General features: G+C 36.5%; 1 protein-coding gene and 2 pseudogenes across 1 annotated transcript; 1 reads left to right on the top strand and 2 right to left on the bottom strand.

Annotated features, from left to right (window-relative positions):
• Positions 1–487: 487 nt before the first annotated feature.
• On the bottom strand, positions 488–2,344 carry LOC147512995 (ethylene receptor 3 pseudogene; annotated as a pseudogene).
• A 3,005-nt stretch (positions 2,345–5,349) lies between these two features.
• On the top strand, positions 5,350–6,059 carry LOC147512996 (putative mitochondrial adenine nucleotide transporter BTL3 pseudogene; annotated as a pseudogene).
• A 517-nt stretch (positions 6,060–6,576) lies between these two features.
• Positions 6,577–13,716, bottom strand: LOC147512997 (uncharacterized). Its single transcript, XM_086598842.1, has 5 exons — positions 12,997–13,716; positions 12,601–12,888; positions 12,409–12,519; positions 6,811–6,885; positions 6,577–6,699 (listed from the first exon to the last, which is right to left on the bottom strand). The coding sequence occupies exons 1-5, from the start codon at positions 13,714–13,716 to the stop codon at positions 6,577–6,579; spliced, it is 1,317 nt and encodes a 438-aa protein (XP_086454968.1).
• Between the last annotated feature and the right edge of the window lie 3,867 nt (positions 13,717–17,583).

A 17,583-nucleotide genomic window follows, 5' to 3' on the forward strand; every position in this document is an offset into this window, starting at 1 on the left:
TGAAGATTGTTGACGTCAGCCCGATTTTGTCCTAGAGCTGAAATTCAGTTTGGTCTTTGACTTATTGCGAAACTATTATTGGACATTGTCCTTGGGGCCGCAATCTTGAAAAAAAAAAAGGGAATTTTGACTTAACCCTCCAAAACTATGTAGTATTTTGACTAAACCCTCCATTTTAAAAATTATTTGAGTCTCTCCCCACTCCGTCAAATTTGTGTATAACAGACGTTGGTATTTTATATATTAACCATTTTGCCCTTTTTGAAAAAAGAACATTTTTTTTTTATTTTTTTTTTCGTTAAAACAAATTAAGTTTGAAGTTTACTATTAGTTAGTATAAACCCCCCAAATGTTAATATGCTATTTGCATAAACCCCCCAATTTTTTAATTAACAGTAAACGAAAAAGAAGAAGAAGAAGAAGAAAGAGGTAAAGAAGAAGAAGGAGGTAAGGAATGCCTCTAAGAAGAGAGTTGGGGTGTGGGTTTTCTGATAATCCTCCAGGTTCAATGAAACTAGCACCAATTGATGCTAGTTTCATAAGAAGAGGGTCATGCTTTGCATAAGGCCTTGAGAATTCGGGACAACCCTAATATTCCCTTGCATCATCTGCACAAGCTTTTTTGCACATGCTGAAGCTTAGGCCACCCTCAATTCCATCACTGTTGTGTTTCCTACTAACAAGCTGTAATTAAGAAATCACGCCCTCCAATCGGGAATAACCACTGTCAATACCAATTTTAAACATTATATAAATACACCCATCAGATGAACTGAAATTGCCCATCTTTGATCGTTCATGCCTTCACTTTCACCCACTAAGGAAGTTCAAAAGTTACAGACCCTGCTCGATCCCACCCGTTCAACAGATTCCCAACCATATGCAGTATGACCTAAAAAACTCTTCTCTCATCACCCATCAATCGATCAGGCAGTGCATTCCCAACTTAAATAGAAAAACTAAACCACTTAGAAACACATAAGCACTTTGTAAGACAAGCGACATCCCTGTAAAGGTGTTATTTAGTTTGGGCTTTACAATTTGTGATTAAGGTGGAGGAGATTGGGATAAGGGTTTGGAAAGACCGAGTTCGTTCTGAGCGAACTGCCTATATCGTATCTATCTCTCATTTCTAGGGGAGAGTAGAATCAGGTCTGACGTAGTTCATGCAGGGGGTATTTATAGTTGTTGAGCATGAAGATCCACGCAATACGTGTACTGACAAGCACAAATGTATGGTTGAGATTGAGGAGTGTATGAATGGTGTTGGTAGGAATTTTGTAATGATGGGGAGTGGTTACAGTGGTTCGTAATTTGCGGTAATGGATTGTGTAAGCATAGCTCTGGTAATGATTGCATTTGGATGATGGATGATGTCAGTAGATGGAACGTTCTGCGTGAAAATGTGCGAGTTGAGTTACTCTAGAGCGATCTCATAGATCGGGTGTGCGAGCTGATGATGCGAGTCGCTCTGAAGCGAGTTGAATATACCACTTGCATATGGTGAATTGCTATGTAGCCAGCTCGGAGGACGAGGTCTTGAGGTTGGTGTGGTATTTCTGTTATGCTGGACACGTGTATGATATTCCTGGATGAGAATATTACTCCCTCACAATCCCTTATCATGGAATGAAGCCGGAAGGATCTCATCTCTAATGGAAACTTCCATGAATCCTTCATAAATATCTCCATTACATCATTTATCAAAGTCGAGAGGACATTGCTTGTCTTCACCATTGTATCCACGACAATCTGATGTTTGTTGCCCAAACTCTCTTGTTGTATCATTGAAAGCAATCCTGATATCGAATGTGTTGGCCTCCTCATCCCCTTGCTCATCACTTTTTGAAAGGCGTTCCTTGCCTGACTCACCATCAAAGCATATTTCTTAGCCTGTTGCAATGCTCGGTTCTGCTCCACCAGCCTCTCTCTCATCAACTGAGACTCATACTACATGGGAGAGAGCTATGGCCACCTGATCAGTAACAACCTTGACAATTTCCAATTCATGATGATAGCTCCAAACTCTAGCATTGTCACTCGAAGAACCAAAACAAGAATCACATAGCACGTTTGGATCAGTTCTGGTGTTCCCCTTTGAAGTTTGACACCCTTAGCATTCGAATGGCAGCCCCAACCCCACCACTACTTGCAGCCCCAAGAAACGAGTCCAGTCTTAGTATCTTCTCTTCTCCAACAAGCAACGGCTTTCGCGCTTGCTTAAAGCATCATTCCTTAACTAGCTAAGAGTTGAGTAAGGACGTATGTTTTTGAGTCCGGTAAGTTTCGTTTTTTTCTTAGAGGGTATTCTCAATCGCCGAAGGCTCACAACAACAAGTCCCATTCGTTCTGCCAATTTACCGATTCTACCGTTTCTACAATCGGGAAAACAGTAGAATTGCATAGCAGTAGATTTGCTTGTCTTGTTCGGAGATATGAGAGACTTCACCCACACGAACTAACTTATTTCTCTTATATCTAGAGTTGAACCCACGTCCTACTTCTATAGAGCAAGCGACGGGCAGGTGGACTAAAGGTGAGGTACCAGTTTCATCTTCTTCCTTAATTACCTCTTTCTTCTTCTTTTTCTTCTTTTTCGTTTACTGTTAATTAAAAAATTGGGGGGTTTATACAAATATCATATTAACGTTTGGAGGGTTTATACTAACTAATAGTAAACCTCAAACTTAATTTGTTTTAACGAAAAAAAAAAAAATGTTCTTTTTTCAGAAAGGGCAAAATGGTCAATATGTAAAATACCAACGTCTGTCTTTGGGGTATTTATACTAACTAATAATAAACTTCAAACTTAATTTGTTTTATTTGTTTTTTTTCAAAAAAAAATGTTATTTTTACCAACGCCTGCTAAAAGGGGGGGGTTTGAAGAGAGAAACTCAAATGATTTTTAAAATAGAGGGTTTAGTCAAAATGCTACATAGTTTTGGGGAGTTAAGTCAAAATTCCCCAAAAAAAAAAAACAAATTTCCAATTTTCCAAAACTTTCTAATTTTAGTGGGATTTGTTTACCTACATTGGCAAACGTTCATTAGTAGTGGTCTCCATTTTATTCGTTTAATTGACAGGGCTAAAGCCCAATTTGCAATATCATGGATTAATGTATAGGCTCATTAACTCATGTGTCTAAGGCTGAACCTTAGCCACATGGCTTGCCACTAACGTACATTAATTTATGTCCATATTCATTTCTTATCAAAGAGATAATTATCAGTTGAGAGTTATATTCAATTACAACTTTTTGAGCTACAAGAATACTTGATCTACAAGAAGTCTCTATTCTACACATTTAAATACCAAACTATTTTTCATAAAGAACTACGTTTCTGAGACTTGATCATATCGATAGTTTGGATATGTAAGCAACCGAAATGTACAGTCTCATCATTCTCTCGATCACCATCACTTTTCTTATTATTTTTCTACGTTATTCATCTCTTTCGTCACCACTTAGTGTTTTGATTATATTTGGTCGAAACATAATTTAATGGTGTAAATGGATAGTATTGACTATATAACAATAGTCAATAGTGTCATATAATCACCAAACCCCTTCATATAACGAAAGTTAAAAAATGCAATCAATCCAACCATTATGGGATTTTTTTGGGTGGCCTTATTAATCCAATGTTGGTTTGATGGATTTCGTTACTGTCAATAGCAAATATATGGTGCAAGATACCAATTGCTATTAGTTAACCAGACTATTTATATATTGTAAAAAGATTAGAGTTTGAATTTGTTCACCAGCGGCTACTGCTGGTGAAATCCACCAGCGCTAATTGAAGCCCACGTGTATTACTAAAACTCTCCGTTTTTTCTTTTTTTGTTTTTTACAAAAATAATATATCTAAAAAACAAAAAATGAATTAAACTATTTCTTCCCCAATTCTCTCCCCAACATTGTCGTACTCTATGTCTCTCTCCCACTTCTCTACTCCTTCCCTCCTTCCCTCAAACTTCTCTCTCTTTCCGATTCATCTTCTTTCTCCAACAAAGAGGACCCAATTTTGTTACGGAAAAGAGAAACCTCTTTATTAAGTAATTTCGTGCTCTCGATCTCTCTCTGTCACCAAGATGTTATTTTCTACATTCTCTATTTTTTGCTCTTTATTGGTGCTGCTTGTTGATGCTCATTGATATTTGGTTAATAGTTCAGGTACAACTAATTTGTAAATGTGTGAATTAATTTGAATTTGTAAGTTAGGGTCTATAAATTTAGAAATTGTTAATAATTGGTGGGTTTTAGTATACCTGTAATGAATTTATGATATCAATTTTTCTGATGCTTGTTTCTGGGAATAATGCGACACCAATTGGATGGTTTCATATTCAAAAGGAAAATATGATTATCAATGAGTGATTTTAAATTATTTGTTTACAACTTGGTGTAGTTTAATGATGCTGCTGTTTGATTTCTTACTATTATATTTATTAACAATGCTGCTCATGGAGTTTTTGGTGAAACTACTGCTACCTTGAATTTTCTTTTTATTAACAGTGCATAATTTTAAAAGCTTATTTGTTTTAAATTTCCAAGAAATGAGTGGAAAATGTTGTTGCTTGGTCTTCTGAAATTCTTTGAAAAGCTTGTTCATGGCAGCCCGTATGCATGTGTTTCGATAATTCACCATGATATTAAATTCTTGGAATTGGTTATGTGATTTAAATAGTGATTTTTAAATGGATCGTTAGCTTAAAAGGCAAAGCGCTTGGGATCAAAATGTGGCACATTTATATCCCAAGAGTTTGTGGTTCGAAACCACTAAGATCGTTAGAGTTGAAACATATGCAAATTAGTATTGATTCCATGTATTTGGTTTAATTTCTTGTGTCTTCTACGTCCCCCAAGTCGTGTTAGTTCTCTTCACAATCAGTTTAACTCTCTTGAATTTGTCCCCATTTGAATATTCTTAGTGCTCAAGCTTAGAGCTATTTGTAGCCAATACCTCCATCTCCAAATAGCTTATGATAGCACTAGTTGAGCCAAAGTCATACTATGTTTGGTGCTCTGAACTGAACTACGACAGTAGCCCCCATTTGAATATTCTTAGTGCTCAAGCTTAGAGCTATTTGTTGCCAATACCTCCATCTCCAAATAGCTTATGATAGCACTAGTTGAGCCAAAGTCATACTATGTTTGGTGCTCTGAACTGAACTACGACAGTAGCCCTAGCTTTTTTTTTCAGCCATGTGACTGTTAGGTATACCATGCATATTTTATTTGTCTTCTGCATTTATAATTTTCTGATTACGAGTTCAACTTTGTCAAGTTATCTCAACACCAAATACCTATGGTAGCACTAGTTGATTCAATCACAACTCACCTGAACTATGGCAGCAACTCTTGGTTTCTTGATTGTTCTTACCAAAATACGTCATGTTCAGCCTTACGTTATACAAAAATTTGAATGTTAGTTATACAATATATTATTTGCCTTCTAACATGATTTATTTTCTTCCGAATACGAGTTCAACTTCAATCACATGGTGCATTGAGCACCACAAAGCATCTATGGTGTAGAGCCATAGCTGCAGCGGTTTCAAGAACTATTGTTGCTCTGCTTGAGAGACTTAAGCTGGAATATATAGTACTTGGGGAGAAGAAGAATCTATGTGAGCTCATCAAGACAATTGCAGCTAATCAAGGCTTGAAAGGTTTCTGGAAGGGAAACTTTGTCAACATTCTTCGAACAGCTCCATTCAAAGCAGTAAACTTCTATGCTTATGACACATATAGAAAGCAGCTACTCAAAGTGTCTAGGAATGAGGAAACCACAAATTTTGAAAGGTTCCTTGCTGGAGCTGCTGCTGGGATTACTGCTACCATACTTTGCTCACCTGAACAAATGGAGTTGGGTCCCATGAGAACGTTGCTCTATGGGGCTATTGCTGGCACTTGTGCTGAAGCTGCCACTTATCCATTTGAAGTTGTGAGGAGACATCTCCAAATGCAAGTTCAAGCTACAAAGTTAAGCGCATTAATATTGGCGACTTGCCCCAAGATAGTGGAACAAAGAGGCATTCCTGCACTATATGCATGACTTGTTCCTAGCTTATTACAGGTTTTATTCTGACAAGCATACTAATCCTTGACAGGGAGCGAGCTCTTACTCGGTTCTATTCTGATTTAATACCACTGGTTGAAAACTTTGTCAGGTTATCTCACAACCATAACAGAACATCCAATAAAATAAAGAGCTTTCAAAATATTGCTTTCAAAATAGAGAGCAAATTAAGCTTTATGTCCCAAACATAACATCCAATAAAACTACCGTGTTACAAAACAATATATTATATCCCAAACGGGCCAAACATAACCTGCTAGCCTTGACATTATTAATGGTTCTTCTCTAGAGCTGATTTTTTTTCTTATTTACAGCAACATAGGTTACTAAGCCCTTGACGAGTCTTGAAATTGTAGCATTCGGACCGGACCTCCTGGATAACTTAGCATGTAAAACATAGGTACAGGGCAGTCGCTTGAAACGAACGATTGATTCCTATCCTCGTCACTGGTTAAAAAGAATATGGTCCATCACTTTGTTGTTGATGATTCACTTATGGAGCACCATCAGTGTCGTACATCATCGGGTATCCTGTCATATAAGTTGGTGGATAGATGATTTGCTGCATAAGAGGCACTTGATTTGAGTTATTTGGTGGTTGGTATGTAAAAAACTCCTACACAACAATGAATGAAAATAAAACTAATTATAATTACTGTGATATGATAATACAAGAAGAAATCCCAGCCCCATTTAATTTGGGTTCTATAATTTTTTGGTATCACACCTTAGTAGCATTGCGGGTATTAGGATGAGCATCCAAATTGTTTGGGTTCCTATTTTCGCTTGCCGAAGGACCTGACTGTTGCAAAGTAAAGAGGCACAATCATGTATAGGTTTGAGCTTATTTCAAAATAATAAGGAAAACAAACAAATTTGTTTGTAAATCTTAGATGAAGCTCATCCACTCACTTTTAAATTATCACCCATATCAATTGGGTTACTTGATATTTTGTCTACCAGGTTGCATTTTCATCTCCAGCACCTACATACACAAAAATTGTAAGTGTACGTGTGACAAAACAATGTATTCAAAAGAAAAAAATACAAGTACAAACCTTTTTTGCTTGGATTGAACTGTCTTCTTTTGTGTGATCCTTTCCAGAACACCCTTCTTTCTTTTTGACGAGCCTCGACTTGGCTTTACTTTTGGGTTCTCAATTGCACATCATCATAAGAGTCATGTGGTGAATTATCATAAGTATCTAATGTGATTTTTTCTGAGTTTCCCACAACTCGTTCTTTCTCCAAAGCATCTCTAAGGCTATCAATTCCTTATGGAGTTCTAGTAACTTTGAGTTTGCATAGGCACATAATGAATGACTTTGCACCAATAGCAATAACATTTTGTGAACTATGTGACAACTCACTGTAACGAGTCATTGACAATGGATCCAAGTCACTATGAATTGCATCACCATATGCGTCATAGACAACTTCATTTATACACTCCTTCGACCACCTCTTCAAATAATAATGTGAAGGCAGACTTGTAAACTCCAATTCATGGAACAATTTTAACTCATGAGAGCAAAGGATACCTTAGAATTCAAACCAATAAATTTTTTTCAAAATAAATCCAAATGATAAGCAAAACAAAAATATTAGCGAAAAATAAAGTACCTTGGAATTCAAATTTTCTACACGAACATTGCACTGTTTGTTCCGCTTGAACATATGTCACTGTACGATCCTTTTTGTCCATTCCCCTTTCTATAACTTTGTAAATAATAGTATTCTCGTCTCCCGATTCCTGCAGTAAATGAAGATTAAGAAGTTTTGTATACTCTTGTTGGAAAAGGCTAAATATCTTTTTTGTATATTTTTTTTGACGCTTCTCTCTCAACACGCCAAGTAAAGATTAAGTTGGGTGCAATTTCCTTAGACTTGGTCTCTGACTGCTCTTTCATTCTCGCGCAAATGGTCCACAGCCTTTGAGTACTGGTCAACAAACTGTTGAAGAATGATAGTACTCCCAAAGTATTGCTTCAACAATGAATTGATGCTCTCGCTTCTTTGAGTTGTTGTCATCCCAGCACAAAAAAAAAACGTGGTGCATAAACTTGGGCCCACTTTTCACGTGACTTGTACAAAGTACTCAACCAATTATTTTCTTCCAATCCAAATTCTTTAAGCATGGCTTCCCAATTCTCTTCAAATTCAAATTCATCTCCTCTCATATATGCATTTCTTGAACATCGTATAAATTTTTTCGTATTGACCAAACTTTTTCGCCATATTCTTTAGAGCATTCATGCGTAGGTGCCAAAGACAAAGTTGATGACTACTATCTGAGGATACATCATCAATTGCATTAGAAATGGCCATAGCTTGATCAGTGAAAATAGTTTTTGGCTGTTATCCCCCTATGACTTCCAAGAACGTGTTAAATAACCAAATGAATGATTGTGTGTAGTTCCCTTATGACAGACATGATTTGTTTTTCTTTATTTGAGTTTTCTGCTGAGCTTGAGCATGTTTGTATCTTTGTCCCTGTCTTGAGAAGTCAATATTGTTTCTCTATTCCCACGTCAAAAACCGTAAGGCTACCACCTTCTTCACCAAAGGCTACCCGCTATGTTAATCAAGTCCATATACGTTGAAAGAGATTTCTGATATATATTTTTTAAAATTGTGTAGTTGCTTGAGGTGGCTTGGTGCTTGACAGACACAGCGGCTAGAGAGTTAAAGCAAACAAAAGCTTTACTTCCTGCACATTACCTAAGCTTATTGCTCATCTAGGAGGTTTGCATGTGGTTGCTTTTGGATTCTCTTTGAAAATTGTATGTTGTTTTTTATAGTTTTAATTGCAAAGTTATTATTTCCTTTAATTGCTGTTGTTTTTGTGTCTTTGGTGATAACAAACCAGTAGCTACCTGCTTCTTCTAGCCTTGAGCCCAGTCTTAAGACCTTGAAAAGTTTAGGGTCATTGATTGGTAGAGAAAAAAAAAAAATGGTATAGGACATATTTATTGCTCTATTAGCTAACCCAGGGTTGCATTCAACTGGTGAAATTTGATATCAAATCAAAGAGTCTAAAGTCGTCTAATTAGGATTGTCATATGTTCTATTGGTTGTACTTGGTGAGTTGATGAGAAACTAAATTTGTATCCTACCACATGGTGGTTGTTGCAAGTAACATGTGGTGCACAATACTTTTTTTGGAAAAAAAATAAAAAGATCAATTGTATCATGAAAATTTGATGGAGTCATTCTTCAAATCTATCATCTGTTTTATTTTTTAGCATGCCCTTTGTTATTATTCGTTGTTGTAAGTTGTGGATTAAATATTGAAATGGTAATATGTTGCAGAAAACATATATTTTGCATGAAATTGGAGATTCTTATATTTTTAGCAAGAAGTTGTCAGTTGAAATTAAGACCCCAAGGATGAGTCTCGAAAAATAAGTAAGTGTCACATTTGGTTTTTCCATTGTTACTGAGGGTATCACACAAGAGATAACGATAAGAGATGTGGATTAATAGCCACGACTTTGGCTACTAATTGGGTTATTCTCATCTCAACTAAAAGAGTCGAGTACTGACCCGTCGGTTTGGCACTCTTAAGAAGGATCTTAGAAAATATGAAAAAACTCAAGTGACTAGGGCAAACTTAAACTCTTGCATGTTTCGTTTATTGGTGAATTCTTATTATGCAAAAGCTACTATTCAATTAGTTTTATGGAATTTTCTAAGTGCTTCAAAGGTGAGTATCTTAATTATGTTATTTTAGATGCATATGATATCAACAATGTAACGTGTGTGTATATATATATTTATATGTTGCACATAAGCTTAATGATTATGAACAATTCTTTTATCCTTTTTTTGTATGCAAGAACAATTCTTTTGGAATTCCACCTTAGTAGTGAAGACATTAGCAGGTAAGGTTTGGTTTTCTTTCTGATTTAGTTCTATATCTCATTAACCTCTATTTTCATGTTTCTGTGAGCTAATCCAACTTATATCATGCCCATCATCTTTAAGAGTTAATGTGAAGGGAAGAGCTAAGTAGCTAATAAGCCAGGAAGAACTAGATAACAATGTCATTGCTACTGTATATGAGGACAAGTCAGAGTGACCTACTACATATAGTGACTAAGGGGTGTACTTTAATTCTTATTGATGTAACCTCTTATGTAGATTCAATATGACCCTTTGTAATACATGGTAACTAGGTAATATGTCTCAGATGCTATTGTAACTCCTTTTTTTTCGATGAATGATTGACCAACCAGCTGACTATTATTAGAAATTTAAGAGATTTTATTTTCTATTTCAGTTTTACCCATTGAATCCAAGTCCATGCCCAAGGTTTTTCCATTGTTACAGAGATGCACTAACATTTTTTCTTTCTCATCTATGACTACAACATGCACTTGCTAAGATAAGTCTAACAAACATAATTGAAAGGCTCAAATTACGTGTGATTTGGAAATCAACTTATTAGTATATTACTTATATATATTTCTTTTTAAGACATTTCCTGGGTCATCAAATGGAATTGAAGTTCCACTGAGTAAAATTTTGTATGCTCGAGCATAATTTGGCTATAAGTTTCTATTAGTTTTATCCATGCCATTTTTTTTGTTTTCCCTCTTAACAACTCATTTGTACTTCATTTCTATATATATTGAATTGTTTGCACAGAGGCGCCTTTGCTCCCCTTTCTCAAGCTTTTTAATTTTAACATTTGTAGTACACCACAATACCACATTGCTGAATAACTTAGAAGTACCCAAATTAAGCATCGGGCATCAAATTTACAAGCCTTAAATTAACAAGCCCGGCCATAGGGCGGGCAGAATAGCTAGTCGTGTTACATTCTTCATCAGTGGACTAATGGTTTTAGTTACCATTTACCAAAATGTACTGGCTGGGTCTGAGTTATCTGTCATAATTAAAACCAGTTTTAATCTGTGTATACGGTAATTTGATTTGCATATATTTGTGAACAAATAAAACAAAATGACTTCATCATTGGGACCGAACGATTTTCTGTCGTAACAGCATCTTTTTTTTTTGGCAAAGGATAGATCATACCTAAATGAAACACAGACTCTATATTATTGATCGACTAGTGAATGCCCGTGCCAGTCGGCACTCTAGACACATTGCTTTTGAACAACACCCCAAAAGAGACCATCTCTATGGTAGCATTGTATCGATGATATAACCATTTCCAACAGTTTTATACTTCATAATCATTTCATACACATACTCAAGTGAGTTTAATTATTGCAATTCTATGCATTTCATTTCTCACAAACCAACTCATTACACATACTCTTATACATTCATTAATTTAATACATATCAGAATGAGAATGATGAAAATAAAGGGAGAGAGTCTTCAATTAAGAGCATCATCATTTTTTTTAAAAAAAATAAAAAAATCCAGTAGAGTCTCCTTTGTATTTTCAACATTTCAAAAACCTAAATCCTGTCATAACCTGAAAATCAAACAATACAATTCTCATAGATCAACCATACCAAAATATATAACTTCATATTTATACATAACACAAATTACTTCTAAAACTAAAAGACAACTCATTAAACATTAAAGAAGACTTTGCATAATTTTTCACCTAGGGCTAATTCTAGTAACGAAAGGGAAAAATAAAATAAAATAAATACTCCACGCCCACTTATCGAGTTCCTCATTTCTCTCATTCTCCTCTCTATGCATACTGTTCACACCATTCTGCTACCATATGGATAAATCCGCCATGGAGCAAAGACTACAATCATGTCGCTGAAAAATTATGGCAATTTAACTTGGTACACGCAAAACAAACTACATACACATGATTTTTTAGACTTGATACATTTAGCATATTGTTTACAAAAGAGATGGTTTTCAAAATAAAATAATCTCTATTCTTATTTTTAAGTATCCACGCTATCATCAACAAAAAAAAACTATCATAAAAACTTACATAGCATATATATGGATACAATATATTCTTTATTTTCTAAACCAATAAAAGTAACATTCTTTTTAATTTCTCACTTGCCTTTTCTCATTGGTATCGATGTCCTTAGAGAAGAACTTACGGGTATCGACATTTGTAGTACAATTTCTTGCATTAGGTGGAAGAAAAACGGATATTCTTTTTGAAGAAGTACATCTGGACATGGCCACATAGAGTTGCCCATGACTGAAAACCGGTGTCCTCAAATCAATGCCAACAAATTTCAATCTGCCTTTGCGACTTATTAATTGTCATGGCATAAGCTAGTCGAAATGGGGAATTGTCGTCTTGATAGTTTGAAGGCAACTCTGCATTTGAGGGAGCCAGAGATATTCTTGGGATGAGTACCGAATTTCCAGCTTTCTCTCGAGTCAAAATTTTAGCTTGAAGGACTTTACTCGCACATTGAAGCACCATAAGTCGTGTCCCATTGCAAAGGCCATCTTTAGGTGCTATGTTCTGAAAGCAACATTATAGGGCATCCAGGTTTTAACTTGAGATTGAAGGTGGTAAGCTAGAAGGGTCGAGGGAGTTCGAAACTTCGGTGGGATAGTGAGCCCCACTTGGATTATCAATATCATCTTCGATGATTTTATCTGCCGCCAAATACTCAAGCGCTTCACCAGGAAACAAATTCAGTGCAACCTCATTAATTGCACTCACATCATCATTACGGGCAGCAAGAATAGTGCGATCAGTTAAGAAATTTGGAGACGGTGTGTCCATAACATCCAATTGGGGATAGACAGAGAAGATGAGTTCTTGGATATTAGTACATTTGCGTATTCCATTCGGCAATTGTACGCATTCTTTGGGATTCGAACCAATCTAAATGAATCAAAGCAAAAAATGAATTCATTAGTTTCTAAAATAGTTCGTTTATATATGGAACTAATGGAGAAAAAACATTCTAATTAGAAGGCATTAGTAGCACACCTCCAACAAAAAATCGGCGAATTCGACATTCTCGGACTCTGCCATTTCAAGCCGCATGTTCTGTACCAAGTGCAAAACTTCTAAATAACTCCAAAGGAAAGAGCGCCGTAGTAATGCACCAACAAATTGCTCTCTCTGGCCTAACGGTATAACAGGCAATGTTTGTCGAAAATCACCACCAAGAACTGTAGTGATACCACCAAATATCTTCTTGTTTCCACAAATATCTTGAAGTGTTCTATCCACAGCCTCAACACAGTATCTATGTTGCATGGGCACCTCGTCCCAAACAATTAGTTTTGTTTCTTTAAATAGGTCAGCAAGGTCAGAATGTTTAGTAAAGCCGCAAAAAGTGGTATCCATCACATCAATTGGAATTTTAAATGTAGAATGAGCAGTGCGTCCACCAGACAATAACAGAGATGCAATTCCTGATGATGCCACCATGATGACAATAAGACCCGTGTTGCGGCAGGCCTTTGCAATTGTATTATACAAAAAAGTTTTCCCTGTACCAGCTGCTCCATTCAAAAAGAAAAGTTTGCCCTTGTCACCATATCTTGAATCGATCCGGCCGATATAAGCATGAAGTTGTTCAGCATTAAGACGACTCACATCAACTGCAGCCTCTTCTCCTATGCCTTCATGCTGAAGTTGGCGTTGCTCCCAAATGAGCCTATTGCCAACAATTTTGCTCCAATCCTCCTTTTGCTTTGGCATGGGCGGGAAATCTTCCAATGTCTTCCCAGATTCTAAAAGGATTTGTTCCACCGTTTAAGCCGTTTCCGTTTATTTGCTCATCGGTTGGATCGGGATGTCGTGCTTTGTTGAAAGCCGGTGTCCAAGATCATCACATATACTTTCGATGCAAATTTGCTCCAAAGTAGATCCGGTCGTAACGGATGACACTCTAAAAGAATTACACAAAACAACCTCCGTAGTTGATATCCAGTTTTCATTATCGCCGCCTCTTCTAGGCATTGTATCCACTCATCATCAGCTTCCAACAGCCCACGGGCAATACATGCTTCTTTGTATGTGCTGTACACGGTATCACCAACTTTATAAAGATATGCAAAGGAGGTAGGCCCTTTTACAACATGAAAGTAGCAAACGAGATAAAACCTCTCCCCGGCATTGGGGCTTGCAAAATACATCCTACCAATGGAAGGTCCCTGAGTCCTAGGAGTCCACTCTTGAGAGTCTTTGTGAAAAACATAGTGTCTTGGAAATTCTTGATAGGTAAATGCTCGTGCATTTGGATCTTCAGCACAACACTTAAAGAAAGCTGTCAGTGTTGAGGTTTGGTCTCTGGCTCGGGCAAGAATTGCATCCATGGGCTCTTTGCTATTGAAAACAACCCTATGCATGCCTTCTAAATGAAGCGTAATCGTTGGACACTTGGAAACTCTTTATGCATTGGATTCTGAAATAGATGCCATGCAAACACGTTGGTCCAATGTACCTTGCATCGATATATTCTTTGAATCTCATCATTTGTTCCTGCCGCCACCACCTGTTGCTTTGTCATAGCCTTTGTAGATGTACTTGTTAATATATTTAACAGCTTGACCGCGATGCACAAACTTCAACATTGATATGGCGGTCAAACATTTTAGACATGATATGCATTGTAGGGAACAACATCTCCATTATCAACTTTAACCATTTTATTCCTCCTCTTCACAAAATATTTCTTGCCGATTAATCGGCGCCCGGTAAAATGGAGTACCCTTTTTATCCATAATTGTTTCCTCCACAAACTCTTTTGGATAGGCTTTGGTGCATCGACCATTTTCCATACATGAAGCACTTTCGGATCTCGATCACCACGGGGGCCATGAACCATGCACTTCTTCAACTGTTTCAAACAATGCAGGGTGGGTGTCGGGTGCAGGAATTCGCACATACAAATTTATCCACTTGCTCACTTTGTTTGGATCTTGTCATCATCGTGAGAAATAAAAGGCAATGCATGTGTGGAAGACCGCGCTTCGAAATTCAATGGTATAGACATATGCAACCACCCGGCCGAAGATATCATTCTTCAAGATTTCTTTCATAATTGCTTTTCGTTTTATTTCGAATACCGTGCAACTATTTCAGGGCGAAGTGTCAAGTCCGGGTGTTCCTTGAGCGCATCTTTAATTTCACGCCAATTAGGGTTTGCATTGGAAATTTTCATGAAATAATCTACTCCGTTCATGAAAATGACACTTAATGAATTTACTACCACAATTACATGCAATGTGGCTAATTAGCACTTTCGTCGATGGTTACATTATTAAATCTTGTTCTCCCTTTGGGATTGGTGCGGTGAAAAAGTGAGCAAATCATATGTTGCATCGAAATTAATAATGAATAAAGATATTTAGGAAATGAAAATGAGGATGACGTCGTAGGGGAGGTAGGTCCACGTCCACCCAATGGCCAATTATTCAACATTCAAAATGAAGGCAGAGAATAGATTTCTCCGCCAAATTCCTCGCGAAAAATTGAATTTTTCTTCTTCTCTTCTTCAAAGGTAATAAGAAATAGAAATGGCCACGCGTCGGCATTCAAATCGACTACCAAGAGGAGCAGTAATTCCAACTCTTCATCTTCTCAATCTTCTTCTAGAAACAACACTAATAATAATTCAAAGCCGTCTACTCCGCTCATTAAGTGTAACTAAACTTCGGGGTTAATATAATTGAAGTGGATTTCCTGCTTCATCGAATGATGATCTTGAAGTCATTAAGATTATTGCCAAAGAAGTCGGTAATGCTATTGATGATGATGGGCATGTTCACGTTATTTGTGGTCTTGCTAGATGTAATAAAGCTGATATTGATCTTTGCTTGGGAAGTCATTAAGTATGCCAAGAGGCCTAGGATTCATACTTTTATTCATACTTTTACTTGCATTGGAAACCCGCATCTCTACCATTAGATCTTGGTCAAACAGATCTGGACCGTTCTTTATTATAGTTTTGTCTTTTAGTGAAAAAAAAAAACCCTATCTTATTAGATAGACTAGTGAATGCCCGTGCCAGTCGGCACTCTAGACACATTGCTTTTGAACAACACCCCAAAAGAGACCATCTCTATGGTAGCATTGTATCGATGATATAACCATTTCCAACAGTTTTATACTTCATAATCATTTCATACACATACTCAAGTGAGTTTAATTATTGCAATTCTATGCATTTCATTTCTCACAAACCAACTCATTACACATACTCTTATACATTCATTAATTTAATACATATCAGAATGAGAATGATGAAAATAAAGGGAGAGAGTCTTCAATTAAGAGCATCATCATTTTTTTTTAAAAAAAATAAAAAAATCCAACAGAGTCTCCTTTGTATTTTCAACATTTCAAAAACCTAAATCCTGTCATAACCTGAAAATCAAACAATACAATTCTCATAGATCAACCATACCAAAATATATAACTTCATATTTATACATAACACAAATTACTTCTAAAACTAAAAGACAACTCATTAAACATTAAAGAAGACTTTGCATAATTTTTCACCTGGGGCTAATTCTAGTAACGAAAGGAAAAATAAAATAAAATAAATACTCCACGCCCACTTATCGAGTTCCTCATTTCTCTCATTCTCCTCTCTATGCATACTGTTCACACCATTCTGCTACCATATGGATAAATCCGCCATGGAGCAAAGACTACAATCATGTCGCTGAAAAATTATGGCAATTTAACTTGGTACACATAAAACAAACTACATACACATGATTTTTTAGACTTGATACATTTAGCATATTGTTTACAAAAGAGATGGTTTTCAAAATAAAATAATCTCTATTCTTATTTTTAAGTATCCACGCTATCATCAACAAAAAACTATCATAAAACTTACATAGCATATATATGGATACAATATATTCTTTATTTTCTAAACCAATAAAAGTAACATTCTTTAATTTCTCACTTGCCTTTTCTCATTGGTATCGATGTCCTTAGAGAAGAACTTACGGGTATCGACATTTGTAGTACAATTTCTTGCATTAGGTGGAAGAAAAAATCGGATATTCTTTTGAAGAAGTACATCTGGACATGGCCACATAGAGTTGCCCATGACTGAAAACCGGTGTCCTCAAATCAATGCCAACAAATTTCAGCGGCCTTGCGACTTATTAATTGTCATGGCATAAGCTAGTCGAGCAGGGAATTGTCGTCTTGATAGTTTGAAAGGCAACTCTGCATTTGAGGGAGCGGAGATATTCTTGGGATGAGTACCGAATTTCCAACTTTCTCTCCGGTCAAAATTTTAGCTTGAAGGACTTTACTCAAGACATTGAAGCACCATAAGTTAGTGTCCCATTGCAAAGGCCATCTTTAGGTGCTATGTTCCCGAGCAACATTATAGGGCATCCAGGTTTTAACTTGAGATTGAAAGGTGGTAAGCTAGAAGGGGTCGAGGGGAGTTCAGAAACTTCGGTGGGATAGTGAGCCCCACTTGGATTATCAATATCATCTTCGATGATTTTATCTGCCGCCAAATACTCAAAGCTTCACCGGGAAACAAATTCAGTGCAACCTCATTAATTGCACTCACATCATCATTCACGG

The sequence above is a fragment of the Coptis chinensis genome, chromosome 3 (assembly GCF_015680905.1).
Source record: "Coptis chinensis isolate HL-2020 chromosome 3, ASM1568090v1, whole genome shotgun sequence".
Classification (NCBI taxonomy): domain Eukaryota; kingdom Viridiplantae; phylum Streptophyta; class Magnoliopsida; order Ranunculales; family Ranunculaceae; genus Coptis; species Coptis chinensis.

What these genes read in the sequence shown, in the direction of transcription:
- LOC147512997 (XM_086598842.1), bottom strand. Translation starts at nt 13,716, where the DNA reads ATGCCAAAGCAAAAGGAGGATTGGAGCAAAATTGTTGGCAATAGGCTC. An exon ending in TCGCCGATTTTTTGTTGGAG is followed by an intron (nt 12,889 to 12,996) that starts GTGTGCTACTAA and finishes TGATTCATTTAG; the next exon opens with ATTGGTTCGAATCCCAAAGA. An exon ending in GAGAGAAAGCTGGAAATTCG is followed by an intron (nt 6,886 to 12,408) that starts GTACTCATCCCA and finishes ACTTTGCAACAG; the next exon opens with TCAGGTCCTTCGGCAAGCGA.